This window comes from Primulina tabacum, chromosome 18 (genome assembly GCF_025594145.1).
Source record: "Primulina tabacum isolate GXHZ01 chromosome 18, ASM2559414v2, whole genome shotgun sequence".
Classification (NCBI taxonomy): domain Eukaryota; kingdom Viridiplantae; phylum Streptophyta; class Magnoliopsida; order Lamiales; family Gesneriaceae; genus Primulina; species Primulina tabacum.
The window spans coordinates 19,912,217-19,929,968 of NC_134567.1; the positions used below are offsets into that span (position 1 = coordinate 19,912,217).

Sequence of the window (17,752 nt, forward strand, 5' to 3'; positions counted from 1 at the left end):
TATTGATGGTTTTAGTGATAAAAAAATTTATAATACTGCTCACAGAATGCTTATGTATAGTACTGTGTGTAAAACTTCAGGCAATACTGATAAAAATATTGCTAAGATGATTATATCAGATTTTACTGGCCAACTTAAAGGTTGGTGGGATAACTATTTAAATCAATTCCAAAAGGAAGATATTATTAATTCTATTAAGATAGAGAATAATATTCAATCAGAAAATGTTGTTTATTCATTAATAATGACTATGATTGAACAATTTACTGGAAAATTCACTGATGATAGTGAAAAGATTCGTACTTTATTAATTAATCTAAAATGTAAAACACTTACTGATTTTAGATGGTATAAAGATACCTTTTTATCTCGTATATATGAGATACCAGATTGTAATAATAGTTTCTGGAAAGCTAAATTTATAGATGGTTTACATTTTCTATTTGCTGAAAGAATTAGAAAAGTATTAAGAAAAGATGAGATTAATATTCCATATGATAATTATACTTATGGAAATTTAATTAATATTTGCATTAAAGAGGGTTTAGCTCTCAGTAATGAATTAAAATTAAATAATCAAATTAAAAGACATAATTTACTTGAGAAAAAACAATTAGGTAAATTTTGTGATCAATTTGGTATGGACTTACCTAATACAGGTAAGAAGAAAATTAAAGAAAAAAATAAAAAACTTTATAGAAAGAAAAGATATTTGTCTGATAGACAAAGAGATAAAAAGAAGAAAAGAAAAGAAAGCCGTGATTTACGGAAAGAAGAAAAATACAAAAACAAATTAATAATTTGTAGAAAATGTAAAAAGCCAGGTCATTATGCTAATCAATGTTGGGCTAAAAACAAAATTAATAATTTAGATATAGATAATAATCTAAAAGAAACATTATTTAAAATAATAATGGATTCGAATAATAATTCTGACAGTGAAACTGAGAATTCTTCAGAATATTATATTTCAGAAGAAATAATAGATAGTGAATCAGATATTTCTAATGATTTAAATGAATGTAATAATTGTATACAAGGAAAATCTTGTTTAAATCATATAGAAGATAAAAATGATGAATTTTATAAACTCATGTCTCAATTTCAGGATTTAAATATTAATGTGTTAACTAACAATGATATTTTAGAATTCCTTAAAATGATTAAGGATCCAGTTTTAAAATCCACAATTATTGATCAAATGGAGAATACTGCTTCAACTAGCCATAATAATAATAATATTCTTGTTAAACAAGAACAAGCTTACTCTATGAAAGAAGTTAAAAATCTTCTTCAACAGAAATATAGTAAACAGAATCCAGTTACTATACAGGATTTAGTTAAAGAAATAGAAAATCTTAAAGAACAAGTAAAAATTTTACAACACAATAATAATAGTTTAAATTATCGTGTTTCAATCATTGAAACTAATAATAATAATTCAGTTAATAATTCTGATAGTTTTGATAATCTACAAGATATTTCTTTTCCTGATCCAGATAAAAAACATTTATCTGTTTTGAGCATGATCATATCTCAAAAATGGTACATTAATATAACATTATTAATTGAAAATTCTTATAAAAAGAATTTCATTGCTATGAATGATAGTGGTGCAGACTTAAATGTTATACAGGAAGGATTAATTCCTACGAAATATTTTCATAAAACCACTCATTCTCTCTCTCATGCAGGATGAGAACCATTAGAAATAAATTATAAATTACCAAAAGTTTATATTTGCAAAGATAAAAACTGTATTCAAACCAGTTTTTTATTAGCAAAAGATATTTCTAGCCAACTTATACTTGTTCTTCCTTTTATTTATCAAATTTATCCTTTAACTTATGTTGATGAAACATGTATTATAGGTACTTTTAAAGGTAATCATATTTCCTTTAAGTTCATAACTAAACATGTTCATAGAATTCTTAATGAATTACAAGAGAAGATTAATAGGAAAACTTTTCAGATTAATTCTTTAAAAGAAGAAGTTAATATATTAACTATAGATGATAAATTACAGAATCCTAAATTACAGGAGAAAATCAAACTTATTTATAATAAGTTCTCATTAGAAATATGTAATGATCTTCCAAATGCTTTTTGGAATAGAAAGAAGCATATTATCTCTCTCCCATATGAAGAGAATTTTGATGAAAAGAATATTCCTACCAAGGCTCGTCCTTATCAAATGAATTCTGAATATTTAGAATTATGTAGGAATGAAATTCATTCTTTATTAGAAAAAGGATTGATAAAGCCTTCTCAATCTCCTTGGTCATGTACTGCTTTTTATGTTAATAAACATTCTGAACAGGAAAGAGGTGTTCCAAGATTAGTCATAAATTATAAACCTCTTAATAAGGTTCTAAAATGGATTAGGCATCCTATTCCTAATAAAAAAGATTTATTAGATAGACTTGTTAATGCTATCATATTTTCAAAATTTGATTTAAAATCAGGATTTTGGCAGATTCAGGTAAAAGAATCAGATAGATATAAAACTGCTTTTAATGTTCCAATAGGACATTATGAATGGACAGTAATGCCATTTGGCCTTAAAAATGCCCCTTCTGAATTTCAACAAATTATGAATGATATTTTTTTTAATTACAGCAATTTTATAATTGTTTATATTGATGATATCTTAGTATTTTCTAATGATATTGAAATACATTTTAAACATTTAGATATATTTAAAAATATTGTTATTCAAAATGGACTTGTTATCTCAAAATCTAAAATGATTTTATTTCAAACTAATATTAGATTTCTTGGTCATATGATTGAGAAAGGAAAAATAATTCCTATACAGAGAAGTATAGAATTTGGTTCAAAATTTTCTGATATTATAACTGATAAAACTCAGTTACAAAGATTTTTAGGAAGTTTAAATTATATTTCTCCTTATATTAAAGATCTTACTAAAGATTCTGCTATCTTATATGATAGATTAAAGAAAAATCCATTACCTTGGTCTGAAAGACATACAATAGCTGTTAGAAATATTAAGGAAAATGTTAAAAACCTTCCTTGTCTTATGCTTGCTAATCCCCAATGGGATAAAATTGTGGAAACAGATGCTTCAGATATAGGTTTTGGAGGAATCTTAAAACAAAAAGATCCCCAAAATAAACAAGAATATCTTATTAGATTTTATTCTGGTAAATGGAATAATGCCCAGAAAAATTATTCCACAGTAGCAAAAGAAATCTTAGCTATTGTCAGATGTATTTTAAAATTTCAAGATGATTTATATAATCAAAAGTTTATTATAAAAACTGATTGCAAATCTGCAAAATTTATGTTTAATAAAGATTTTAAACATGATGTTTCTAAACAAATGTTTGCAAGATGGCAAGCTCATTTAGCTCCTTTTGATTTTGAAATCATTTATAAGAAAGGTGAAGATAATCACTTGCCAGATTTCTTAACTCGAGAATATTTATCCTAATGTTTTCATCTACAGATATGTATTCCCGAGGAAGAGGAGAGTCCTCTTATAGAGGGCGAGGAGGTAGGGGAAAACCCCCTAATATCATTGCACAGCATGGAAAACAGAGGCTTATAGCCCAAAACTTATCCAGTTCATCAGCCAGTAATACTGAGCAAAATAATGAGTTATACAATGAATTTCAAGAATTCTTGAAACAAAAGAGAAGTAATACAGATTCTCAATCTTCAGCATCATATGCTAATATCATAAAAGATGATGATAATGATTCAGCTCTATATACAGAGACAAAACATCGAGAATTGATTCTTCTTATAGAAGAAAAAGATACCCAATGGGAAAAAACTCCATGGACTATCATGGAAAGATATCTAACCAATACATCATATGTATATGGTTCCTACAAGCAAAGAGGATTTTATGAAAATCTTCTGATATCTACAAAAAGTGTTGACATAACTCACTTTTTCAGTAATACTCAACAGAAAGGAAGTTATAACTTCTCAAAGTTTATAATTAAGAAGATTATATCTATTGAAGAATGGGGTATATCTCCATTAGTTGAAAAAGAATTTTATTCTGAAAATCATAAAATGAGTTTTAAATTCAATTTTTGGGATTATATTGAAAGTTTTAATAAAACCTTGTTTCATGAAAATGATAAAAGAAAACATACTTGGTTTTTAAAGATTTGTGAAAATGTTTTTCACTACCCAGTTCCAAATTGGTTTTTAATATGGTGGAAGATTTTTGGTCCATCTGCAAAGATTTTGCCAGAGGTTTTTATAAAACCCATGAATACTTGGTTAAATGTTTCTCCAAGTATTAAAAAATCATTTTCTGAACATTGGATCGATGGTAAGACTCTATGTCTATTTTTCATGGAATTTGGTATCCCATGGATCTGGAAATGGCAGCCAGAATTCGGTTACACTGATGAAGGTATCCCTTGCATATGGAGGGTCAGTTCCACAAAATTTTGGGACAAATTATTAAGAGATGATCCAGAAACTGGAAAATCATATGGTTATGAAACTCTTCATCAAATGGAAGAAAAAATATCTTTATATCAACAAGAAATTAATAATCAACAAGAAAAGGAGAAAGCCTCTATGAGTCCTTTCAAGATTCTTACTCAAAAATATTCTGAAATATATTCAAAAGACAAAATGATTGAGATCTATATCGAAGAAATGAAAAAAGATCTTTTCCAAAATATTGGAGTTCTGATTCCAAATCAGATAAATCTATGGCGTCCGAATCTAGTGAAAATCAATTTATTCATCTAATGAAGATGCAAGATGCTCAAGACCCTGAGGATGATATTCCTCAATTTTCTCAAATAGATGACATTTTTGAGAAATTGAAAAATTCTTTAAAAGACAATATTAAAGATGATTAAGATCATCAGGAGAAGAATCTGCAGTTGGTGGAATATCACATCTTATCATGACATATCGTGACAAAAAGTGGGTGGCATATCACTTTTACTTTTTGAATTTTGTGACCATGTTACTATTTGCTTTAATAAAGCATTTACTGTTTTTATTTTAAGATGGAATCCGGGGTTTGATGTCCGGCTCTTCTATCTATAAATAACTTCATTCTGTGTCTTTAGAAGGACACGGTTGAGTTTGCTCCCCTCTATTCTCTCTCTTGTAAAAACCCTTCTGAAGCTTATCAATAAAATTTAAAGTTCTGGTAACAACTTTGTAAGTACTTACTGTTTTTATTTTCTGTTTTTTTTTACTGTTTTTTTTAATTTCTATTTTCATAAGCTTAGCCTGAATGACAGGCTAAAGTATTTGTGCTAAATTATTACCTTACTATGACATGATCTATATTTATTTGTTCTTGAGATCAGATTGAGATAATAAAAGATCTATTTAAATTTTTGGAATTTAATGTAATATAAGAGTCTTTGGTTAGAACATAAGGTAAAGAGATGAACCAGGAAATGGTAAACACAAGGTTCGAGTTTAACCAGGAAAAATAAATTCATGTTGTAGCCCTTTAGCCTGCTTAGCCGAGAGATGGCGTTTAAGGCGTTCATGGGTGATTTTTTATGAATTTATGATTCTGAGGTGGACCTCGGTAAAATCCTCTGTTGTTTAATTTCTTTGGTATATCTTTTATAAATCCTTTTATGTTTTGTAAAAGTTCCAAATATGAATCTTATATTCATTTTATTCTGGGATTTAAATTCTTCCTTTTCTTAGCTCAATAAGAGTTGAAGATGGTATATAGGGTGGAAACCAATAACCTCCATGTGTGCGAAAGCCACTAAGGAAAAGTTTGGTGTAACAACGCCACGTATCATATTCCTCATCTTGATCCCAAACTGGTTTGAATACAGTTTTTATCTTTGCAAATATAAACCTTTGGTAATTTATAATTTATTTCTAATGGTTCTCATCCTGCATGAGAGAGAGAATGAGTGGTTTTATGAAAATATTTCGTAGGAATTAATCCTTCTTGTATAACATTTAAGTCTGCACCACTATCAATCATAGCAATGAAATTCTTTTTATAAGAATTTTCAATTAATAATGTTATATTAATGTACCATTTTTGAGATATGATCATGCTCAAAACAGATAAATGTTTTTTATCTGGATCAGGAAAAGAAATATCTTGTAGATTATCAAAACTATCAGAATTATTAACTGAATTATTATTATTAGTTTCAATGATTGAAACACGATAATTTAAACTATTATTATTGTGTTGTAAAATTTTTACTTGTTCTTTAAGATTTTCTATTTCTTTAACTAAATCCTGTATAGTAACTGGATTCTGTTTACTATATTTCTGTTGAAGAAGATTTTTAACTTCTTTCATAGAGTAAGCTTGTTCTTGTTTAACAAGAATATTATTATTATTATTGCTAGTTGAAGCAGTATTCTCCATTTGATCAATAATTGTGGATTTTAAAACTGGATCCTTAATCATTTTAAGGAATTCTAAAATATTATTGTTAGTTAACACATTAATATTTAAATCCTGAAATTGAGACATGAGTTTATAAAATTCATCATTTTTATCTTCTATATGATTTAAACAAGATTTTTCTTGTATACAATTATTACATTCATTTAAATCATTAGAAATATCTGATTCACTATCTATTATTTTTTTTGAAATATAATATTCTGAAGAATTCTCAGTTTCACTGTCAGAATTATTATTCGAATCCATTATTATTTTAAATAATGTTTCTTTTAGATTATTATCTATATCTAAATTATTAATTTTGTTTTTAGCCCAACATTGATTAGCATAATGACCTGGCTTTTTACATTTTCTACAAATTATTAATTTGTTTTTGTATTTTTCTTCTTTCCGTAAATCACGGCTTTCTTTTCTTTTCTTCTTTTTATCTCTTTGTCTATCAGACAAATATCTTTTCTTTCTATAAAGTTTTTCATTTTTTTCTTTAATTTTTCTTCTTACCTGTATTAGGTAAGTCCATACCAAATTGATCACAAAATTTACCTAATTGTTTTTTCTCAAGTAAATTATGTCTTTTAATTTGATTATTTAATTTTAATTCATTACAGAGAGCTAAACCCTCTTTAATGCAAATATTAATTAAATTTCCATAAGTATAATTATCATATGGAATATTAATCTCATCTTTTCTTAATACTTTTCTAATTCTTTCAGAAAATAGAAAAGGTAAACCATCTATAAATTTAGCTTTCCAGAAACTATTATTACAATCTGGTATCTCATATATACGAGATAAAAATGTATCTTTATACCATCTAAAATCAGCAAGTGTTTTACATTTTAGATTAATTAATAAAGTACGAATCTTTTCACTATCATCAGTGAATTTTCCAGTAAATTGTTCAATGATAGACATTATTAATGAATAAACAACATTTTCTGATTGAATATTATTCTCTATCTTAATAGAATTAATAATATCTTCCTTTTGGAATTGATTTAAATAGTTATCCCACCAACCTTTAAGTTGGCCAGTAAAACCTGATATAATCATCTTAGCAATATTTTTATCAGTATTGCCTGAAGTTTTACACACAGTACTATACATAAGCATTCTGTGAGCAGTATTATAAATTTGTTTATCACTAAAACCATCAATATTCCATTCATAAATATTTTTCCCATTATAACTATTAGAAAATATATATTCTTGTTCTTCAATAAGAACGTCCATGGGAGTAGGTCTATTATAATAATATTTAGTTTGGGTAGGTCTATCTGCCCATTTAATTTTATTAATTTCTTCTTCAGAATGATCATTATCATTATCAAACTCTTCATTAAGAGTATTCAAATTCAGATTTTTAAATTTTTCTTCTAATAATTTTTCTATATCAGAAACAGAAGATTTAAATTTAAAATCCTTGATATCTGGAGGGGATTGAATAGAAGAAGTAGCAATAGAAACAATATTAGTTTCTTCTTCTTTAGTTTGAATATGAACATCTGGTTTAATTTGATTAATAGCCAGAATTATTTTATCAATACGGTCCTTAAGAGAAACTATCTCTTCTCCTATTATCGTAAGATACAAATTTGTATAATTCTGTTTTTCAATTATCTGATTAATATGTTTAACAGTTATCTGTAACATATCATTTTCAAATAATTTTGAAAAAGCAGTAAAATTTAAAATTTTATTATTCTTTTCTATAATAAAAGATTGTTGAGGAGGATAGACAGATTTTTGAATCTGTCCTGTAGAAAGTTTATAATTTCTTTCAAGAATAGAAATATAATCTATAATAAATGTTTTAAAAAACCAAGGAACAAAATGAATCAATTTATTCTGGTTTTCACAATATTTATAAAATTCCACAACAATATAATTAAATTCATCTTCAGAAAAACTTTTAAAGTACCAATTTCTGAAAGATTCTCATTTGGATAAATAAAATTTTGCATTGATCCTTGCCCTAGCAAGAGATCCTTTAGTAAAATCAATTTTAGTTTTACTATCCATTAAATACTAAAATTCATTTCTGAAACTGTATCAGTTTCTCTAACTTTTTGAAAGTTACTTTTATGCACAATATTATTCTGATTAATAATTAATTCATCTACTGTATCTTGTACAGGAGACTCAACATCTTCTCTTATCTGAGAAGTAGAAGCTCTAGAAGTTTGAGGAATATCCACCAAATAATCTAATGGCGAAATAAAAGAATGACTAGATCTTGATCTAGTATAGATAGAAGATGGCAATAATCTTCTTTGTTCATTATTAAACTGTATTTGAACAGATCCTTCATTATTCTGAATAACTTGTTGTAAATCCCTATTTATTATAGGATTTCTAGGAACAGCTTGTTCAATTATCCAGTTTTCTGGAAATTCAATTTCTTCCCATTTTATAGATCTACGGGTTGTAATATTAGATCTATTAAAATTAGTTTCTATAAGAATAGTTTCATTTAATTTTTTATCTATTCTTTTACACATAGGATTCAGTGTAAATACTGGCTTATAATAAATACGATAACAAATACATATGACTTCTGTGCCAGGAGTATAATTATAACCATGAGTTTTAACATTTAATGTTAAAGAATCTAATATATTAATATCAGACAAAGATAAAGATAAATTCGGATAAACATCAAAATATACTGGATCATGAGCCAGACTAGATTGAATTATTCCCATAAGGGATTGTTTCCAATTCAAATTTCTACCATCTCTTAAAGCTGCTATGAAGCTTTCTGGTAGTCCTTCTAATGTTAAAGGTCTAAAAGCTATTTGAATTAAACCTATATGCATGAATCTGTAATTTTTCCTATAAGGCAAAATATCTTTATTGTTTAACAATCTAATAACCATTTCATTATTATGAAGTGGTACCGATGATTCTGTAGTTTTAACCACTTGTTTAAAACCAATTTTTTCAAAGGTTCCTAACTTATAGATCATTTTAGATTCTATCTTAGGAATAGTCCATTTATTCAATAAATCTAAATTATCAGGTAAATCATATTCTTCATTCAAACTGTTTTGAACAGTTTCTTTAAAACCGAAAATATTCATTTGAATAAAAAGTGCTAAATTATTATCCAGACTATTTCCATGGCTCTGATACCATCTGGGGCTTGGAATCAAGATGAGGAATATGATACGTGGCGTTGTTACACCAAACTTTTCCTTAGTGGCTTTCGCACACATGGAGGTTATTGGTTTCCAGCCTATATACCATCTTCAACTCTTATTGAGCTAAGAAAAGGAAGAATTTAAATCCCAGAATAAAATGAATATAAGATTCATATTTGGAACTTTTACAAAACATAAAAGGATTTATAAAAGATATACCAAAGAAATTAAACAACAGAGGATTTTACCGAGGTCCACCTCAGAATCATAAATTCATAAAAAATCACCCATGAACGCCTTAAACGCCATCTCGGCTAAGCAGGCTAAAGGGCTACAACATGAATTTATTTTTCCTGGTTAAACTCGAACCTTGTGTTTACCATTTCCTGGTTCATCTCTTTACCTTATGTTCTAACCAAAGACTCTTATATTACATTAAATTCCAAAAATTTAAATAGATCTTTTATTATCTCAATTTGATCTCAAGAACAAATAAATATAGATCATGTCATAGTAAGGTAATAATTTAGCACAAATAGTTTAGCCTGTCATTCAGGCTAAGCTTATGAAAATAGAAATTAAAAAAAAACAGTAAATAAAAACAGAAAATAAAAACAGTAAGTACTTACAAAGTTGTTACCAGAACTTTAAATTTTATTGATAAGCTTCAGAAGGGTTTTTACAAGAGAGAGAATAGAGGGGAGCAAACTCAACCGTGTCCTTCTAAAGACACAGAATGAACTTATTTATAGATAGAAGAGCCGGACATTAAACCCCAGATTCCATCTTAAAATAAAAACAGTAAATGCTTTATTAAAGCAAATAGTAACATGGTTACAAAATTCAAAAAGTAAAAGTGATATGCCACCCACTTTTTGTCACGATATGTCATGATAAGATGTGATATTCCACCAACTGCAGATTCTTATCCTGATGATCTTAATCATCTTTAATATTGTCTTTTAAAGAATTTTTCAATTTCTCAAAAATGTCATCTATTTGAGAAAATTGAGGAATATCATCCTCAGGGTCTTGAGCATCTTGCATCTTCATTAGATGAATAAATTATTTTCACTAGATTCGGACGCCATAGATTTATCTGATTTGGAATCAGAACCTCCAATATTCTGGAAAAGATCTTTTTTCATTTCTTCGATTTAGATCTCAATCATTTTGTCTTTTGAATATATTTCAGAATATTTCTGAGTAAGAATCTTGAAAGGACTCATAGAGGCTTTCTCCTTTTCTTGTTGATTATTAATTTCTTGTTGATATAAAGATATTTTTTCTTCCATTTGATGAAGAGTTTCATAACCATATGATTTTCCAGTTTCTGGATCATCTCTTAATAATTTGTCCCAAAATTTTGTGGAACTGGCCCTCCATATGCAAGGGATACCTTCATCAGTGTAACCGAATTCTGGCTGCCATTTCCAGATCCATGGGATACCAAATTCCATGAAAAATAGACATAGAGTCTTACCATCGATCCAATGTTCAGAAAATGATTTTTTAATACTTGGAGAAACATTTAACAAGGTATTCATTGGTTTTATAAAAACCTCTGGCAAAATCTTTGCAGATGGACCAAAAATCTTCCACCATATTAAAAACCACTTTGGAACTGGGTAGTGAAAAACATTTTCACAAATCTTTAAAAACCAAGTATGTTTTCTTTTCTCATTTTCATAAAACAAGGTTTTATTAAAACTTTCAATATAATCCCAAAAATTGAATTTAAAACTCATTTTATGATTTTCAGAATAAAATTCTTTTTCAACTAATGGAGATATACCCATTCTTCAATAGATATAATCTTCTTAATTATAAACTTTGAGAAGTTATAACTTCCTTTCTGCTGAGTATTACTGAAAAAGTGAGTTATGTCAACACTTTTTGTAGATATCAGAAGATTTTCATAAATCCTCTTTGCTTGTAGGAACCATATACATATGATGTATTGGTTAGATATCTTTCCATGATAGTCCATGGAGTTTTTTCCCATTGGGTATCTTTTTCTTCTATAAGAAGAATCAATTCTCGATGTTTTGTCTCTGTATATAGAGCTGAATCATTATCATCATCTTTTATGATATTAGCATATGATGCTGAAGATTGAGAATCTGTATTACTTCTCTTTTGTTTCAAGAATTCTTGAAATTCATTGTATAACTCATTATTTTGCTCAGTATTACTGGCTGATGAACTGGATAAGTTTTGGGCTATAAGCCTCTGTTTTCCATGCTATGCAATGATATTAGGGGGTTTTCCCCTACCTCCTCGCCCTCTATAAGAGGACTCTCCTCTTCCTCGGGAATACATATCTGTAGATGAAAACATTAGGATAAATATTCTCGAGTTAAGAAATCTGGCAAGTGATTATATTTACCTTTCTTATAAATGATTTCAAAATCAAAAGGAGCTAAATGAGCTTGCCATCTTGCAAACATTTGTTTAGAAACATCATGTTTAAAATCTTTATTAAACATAAATTTTGCAGATTTGCAATCAGTTTTTATAATAAACTTTTGATTATATAAATCATCTTGAAATTTTAAAATACATCTGACAATAGCTAAGATTTCTTTTGCTACTGTGGAATACTTTTTCTGGGCATTATTCCATTTACCAGAATAAAATCTAATAAGATATTCTTGTTTATTTTGGGGATCTTTTTGTTTTAAGATTCCTCCAAAACCTATATCTGAAGCATCTGTTTCCACAATTTTATCCCATTGGGGATTAGCAAGCATAAGACAAGGAAGGTTTTTAACATTTTCCTTAATATTTCTAACAGCTATTGTATGTCTTTCAGACCAAGGTAAAGGATTTTTCTTTAATCTATCATATAAGATAGCAGAATCTTTAGTAAGATCTTTAATATAAGGAGAAATATAATTTAAACTTCCTAAAAATCTTTGTAACTGAGTTTTATCAGTTATAATATCAGGAAATTTTGAACCAAATTCTATACTTCTCTGTATAGGAATTATTTTTCCTTTCTCAATCATATGACCAAGAAATCTAATATTAGTTTGAAATAAAATCATTTTAGATTTTGAGATAACAAGTCCATTTTGAATAACAATATTTTTAAATATATCTAAATGTTTAAAATGTATTTCAATATCATTAGAAAATACTAAGATATCATCAATATAAACAATTATAAAATTGCTGTAATTAAAAAAAAATATCCTTCATAATTTGTTGAAATTCAGAAGGGGCATTTTTAAGGCCAAATGGCATTACTGTCCATTCATAATGTCCTATTGGAACATTAAAAGCAGTTTTATATCTATCTGATTCTTTTACCTGAATCTGCCAAATTCTGATTTTAAATCAAATTTTGAAAATATGATAGCATTAACAAGTCTATCTAATAAATCTTTTTTATTAGGAATAGGATGCCTAATCCATTTTAGAACCTTATTAAGAGGTTTATAATTTATGACTAATCTTGGAACACCTCTTTCCTGTTCAGAATGTTTATTAACATAAAAAGCAGTACATGACCAAGGAGATTGAGAAGGCTTTATCAATCTTTTTTCTAATAAAGAATGAATTTCATTCTTACATAATTCTAAATATTCAGAATTCATTTGACAAGGACGAGTCTTGGTAGGAATATTCTTTTCATCAAAATTCTCTTCATATGGGAGAGAGATAATATGCTTCTTTCTATTCCAAAAAGCATTTGGAAGATCATTACATATTTCTAATGAGAACTTATTATAAATAAGTTTGATTTTCTCCTGTAATTTAGGATTCTGTAATTTATCATCTATAGTTAATATATTAACTTCTTCTTTTAAAGAATTAATCTGAAAAGTTTTCCTATTAATCTTCTCTTGTAATTCATTAAGAATTCTATGAACAGGTTTAGTTATGAACTTAAAGGAAATAGGATTACCTTTAAAAGTACCTATAATACCTGTTTCATCAACATAAGTTAAAGGATAAATTTGATAAATAAAAGGAAGACCAAGTATAAGTTGGCTAGAAATATCACTTATATAATTATAATTATAATATAATATTAATACTTATATATTAGTTGCCTCACCTAATTTTTTTTTACTTATATATTAATTGCGTGAAGTAATTTTTTATTCGAATACTTATTATAATATTAATTGTATAATAATAAGTTTACTTAATTTAATTACAATGATTGTATACGTTTTATAACTATTACTAATTATTTATTATAATAAATAAGTATTACTAATTTATTTATTGTAATTACATGTTATATTTTTTTTAATAAATAAATATTGTTATTGTAAACATTTTATAACAAATAACTATTACTAATAAATAACTATTAACAAATGATTTTTTGTTTGCAAGATGGCTGAAAATACGGATAATGTGTTGTATTTGCGGGATAGACACATATCAAATAATATCAACGCTGAAAACATGGATGCAATAATTCTGCCACGACGGTCTAACAAATGTCTTTGGAGATTGCTTAATGTTGGGATTCACCTCCGTGTCCGCCTATGTCTTGCACGCATGAGCTTCTATGGTGTCATTCAGTGTGGTCCTATTAAATATTATGATAATCATTTGCTTACAGCCATTGTTGAGAGATGGCGTCGTGAGACACACACATTTCACCTTACCCTGGGCGAGGCAACAATCACTCTGCAGGACGTTGCTCTTATTTGGGGGTTGAATATTGATGGCATTCCCATCACTGGTGTAGATACCGCGTACAACAAATATACCTTACAACAGCGATGCGCTACTTGGTTGGGTTTTACGCCTACATCTTCTCAGATTAAAGGCGCACATCTTTATCTGACCGCTTTGCTAGACCATTGCCTAAATAATATGATTAATGATCAAAGCACTGAAGAGGACGTGGCACAATATTCCCGTTGTGTTGCAATACTGATCATTGGTGGATGTATGTTTCCGGACTCAGAAGGTGCTGCTGTGAAACTTATGTATTTGCAGTTCCTTGAGGAAATAGAATTAGTGAATACGTATAGCTGGGGTTCTGCTGTGTTGGCATATCTTTGTAGAGAGTTGTGCGACACATCAATGAAATTAAAGGTCGATTTGTGTGGCCCAGTTCAGATATTGCAGGTATTTGTACACTTCTACGGTCATTATATTTGTTGTACTTATTTTTTCTTATGATTTGACTATTTCTGTTGTATGTTATTGCAGATTTGGGTGTGGTCTAGAATTACTCTTCTTTGCCCTGATAGAGCGCAACATATATCTATTTCAGAAGAGCAGGCTGCGGATGTGCTTCAGGGTCTACCATTCCCACCATACGGCGCACGGTACTAATAAGAAATAATTAACATTTATTATTATTTATTTGTTATTTAGTTTAAATGAAAATATTGTGTACTTTTATAAATTGCAGGTGGAGACGCGGATTCTCTTGGACACACACGGCCCATCATTCGGTCCGTATAATGAGAGATATGCTTGACAGGATGGTAGAAGGGCATGTAGATATATAAATTAGTTGTTTAGAGTTTGAAATTTTTTTACAAATTCAGTCTGAATTATATATTATCAAATTGCTAATCTTTTTTTCGTTTTATTTGCTTCAGTTTCTATGGACAGTTTATGATATGGAGTCCCCGGAGGTTGGCAGAATTCTTGATGGAAACAGAATTCATCTATGTCGGTCGGCATGCACATTGATCAATTTTCATATAGTTGAGATGCATAGACCAGAGCGGTGTCTCCGACAGTTTGGAATGCGTCAGGGTATTCCGCCACCTGCTACTAACTTCGACAATTTCCATAAACTGACTCGACAAGGCCGGAACAACTTTGATTGGGCAACATATCACACAGATTTTGTAGAAATGTGGAATAACAGATATAATTTTGTGATTGATGGTGATTATGTCATACCTGGTACACCCGCCATCACAGTGGAGTATGTTCGTTGGTATCATCGCATTTCACAGATAGTGCTCTCGCCTCCAGTGGTACCTTCGAACATCATTGGCTACCATCCTATTGATGCAAACTACCGGCAATTTATCGTAAGACATGTTCAACTGGTCTACATATGTACGTAAATATAATTTTTTGTATTAAATTAATGTTACATAACATATGCATCTATGTCACAGACACGCCTAGCATACACTACTCCGCCAGTGGTTTCAAGCTTTCCATCGAATGCCGCTGGTTGCGACACTCCACCCGGACCGTCATCTTCAAATATGGCATACACTACTCCGCCAGTGTTTTCAAGCTTTCCATCGTATGAAACTGGTTACAACACTCTGTTTGCTGGTAGTTTTACTGAATTTTTACAAAGTGACTTTCGACCGGGTATGAATGATAGTCGCCCTACATTTAACACGTCGCCCATACCATTTCAACAATATTCTGAGACAGAAGGGTATGACGTTGGTGGGAACATTGCCGATACAAGTACATCTACAGCCCAAACAAGTATGCATGGAGATCCTGAACAAATGTTAGGTCGTGGACGGAGAGTGATTAGAAGACCACCGTGTGGCACTGGGGGGCATCGTTATCATCAGCATTAACTATTTATTTAGATATGCAAAATTACTTACGTCGTATTGTTGTATGTTTTTCAATTTTTTTATTTGCATTTGAAGTTGTTGCTGCAACATTTGTATTTTAATAGTGTATACAAATTATTATTGAATTTTTAAAAGTGTTAAATGTTGTATTTTTGATTTATTATTCTTGTACTAATAAATTTACGGATAAAATTATTATAATGAAAAAACATAAGTATAATTCCTAAATCAAGTCAAATAAGTCAACAAACTTGATATTAAAACATCTTTATAACAATAAAACACCGAATACTATTTATTTACTACTTCTATTAAAATGTAAAATATGCGTCCCAAACATAAGTATATGGCACCATAACTCGCTCTACTCACATGCACCTACCTGCATTGAACAACAATTATTAATAAATATAAAATTTTAATGCACAATTTTGTAATTACATTAATAACTTCACATGTTATGTAATCAAAATAAGGTACAAAAACGATGAACACCACGAGGAGGCTTGAAGTCAGGGAGATCTTGCACTGCACTTGTTATACCCGCATGTCTATCAGATATAAGGCACACACCATTACACCCTCTAGTAACATGTCGTGCAACATTACTGAGGAACCAATGCCAAGACTCATAATTCTCTTCATCAACAAGCGCAAATGCTAGCGGCAAAACCTGGTTGTTGGCATCCAAAGTTACTGCTATGAGTAGTTTGTGCTTATATTTGGTGTACATATGGGTACCGTCTACGCTGATTATGTTGCGACAATGTCGAAAACCATCTACACATGGTTTGAAGGCCCAAAACACGAAGTTCAAAATTTTATGTGGATGGTCATACGGTCGAAGATGCTTCCATTCTACAATAGTTCCTGGATTGTACTTCGACAAAGCTCCCATATATTTAGAAAGTACAGTTGCAGAGCTTTCCCATGTGCCATAGATTACCTCAACTGCGCGTTTCAAACTCTGCCATGCCTTAGCGTACGATATATCATACCCATATTTTCTTTAATACTTTCTCGTACATATTTGATCTCATATGCAGGATCACAACGCACAATTCCCAAAAGTGTGCTGGCTATCATGTTTACATCAAGGTTGTGGTGATCTATACCGACTTGGGTTGACATGCATGTGTGATCATCACCATATTTTGTGATCATGAAGTAGCCTAAACTTTTTTTGAACGATGCTCGAAGTCCCCACCCACAGTTGCCACCTTCGGACCAGTTCTTGCATTTGACCTTCCAAATTGTCGGAGAACTTTGGGACAACGATATATTCACGTCTCAAAATCCGAACAGAAAAAGCCTTCACTGAAGCTATTAAATCACCTTTGCTCTTAAAAAACCATTTTTACACCGAGCTCTGGCCTTTCAGGATTGTAAAAGTTTGTTCATGAAGAAGAAGGAATACCAAATGAATCTGGAATTTGTTCGTCGTAGACTTCATTGAAAAATTGGGGAATTTCACGTAAATGTTGCTCTGGTGCAATATGAATGTTCTCTGTCATTGTTGCTCCCGACATTAACACACCCGCCGATGTCCCTTCATTTGCATTCTCAAACTGTTGATCATCTTCTCCGTCACTTGATGTAGCATAAAAATCATCATCGCTATTAATGACATGATGCGAACTGTCCCCAAATAAATCAT

At 29.5% G+C, this 17,752-nt stretch overlaps 2 protein-coding genes across 2 annotated transcripts; one reads left to right on the forward strand and one right to left on the reverse strand.

Annotated features, from left to right (window-relative positions):
• The first annotated feature begins 13,898 nt into the window (after positions 1-13,898).
• Positions 13,899-16,095, forward strand: LOC142532342 (serine/threonine-protein phosphatase 7 long form homolog). Its single transcript, XM_075638659.1, has 5 exons — positions 13,899-14,653; positions 14,738-14,856; positions 14,943-15,018; positions 15,136-15,579; positions 15,670-16,095. Exons 1-5 carry the CDS (start codon positions 13,907-13,909, stop codon positions 16,093-16,095), a joined length of 1,812 nt encoding a protein of 603 aa, XP_075494774.1. The 5' UTR covers positions 13,899-13,906.
• A 466-nt stretch (positions 16,096-16,561) lies between these two features.
• On the reverse strand, positions 16,562-16,993 carry LOC142532344 (uncharacterized). Its single transcript, XM_075638660.1, has one exon. The coding sequence runs from the start codon at positions 16,991-16,993 to the stop codon at positions 16,562-16,564; it is 432 nt and encodes a 143-aa protein (XP_075494775.1).
• Positions 16,994-17,752: the final 759 nt, after the last annotated feature.

Excerpts from the sequence above, each read along its gene's own strand:
- LOC142532342 (XM_075638659.1), top strand. The coding sequence starts at position 13,907 with ATGGCTGAAAATACGGATAATGTGTTGTATTTGCGGGATAGACACATA. Across the intron at positions 14,654-14,737 it reads GCCCAGTTCAGATATTGCAG|ATTTGGGTGTGGTCTAGAAT; the intron begins GTATTTGTACAC and ends ATGTTATTGCAG. Across the intron at positions 14,857-14,942 it reads TTCCCACCATACGGCGCACG|GTGGAGACGCGGATTCTCTT; the intron begins GTACTAATAAGA and ends TATAAATTGCAG.
- LOC142532344 (XM_075638660.1), bottom strand. The coding sequence starts at position 16,993 with ATGGGAGCTTTGTCGAAGTACAATCCAGGAACTATTGTAGAATGGAAG.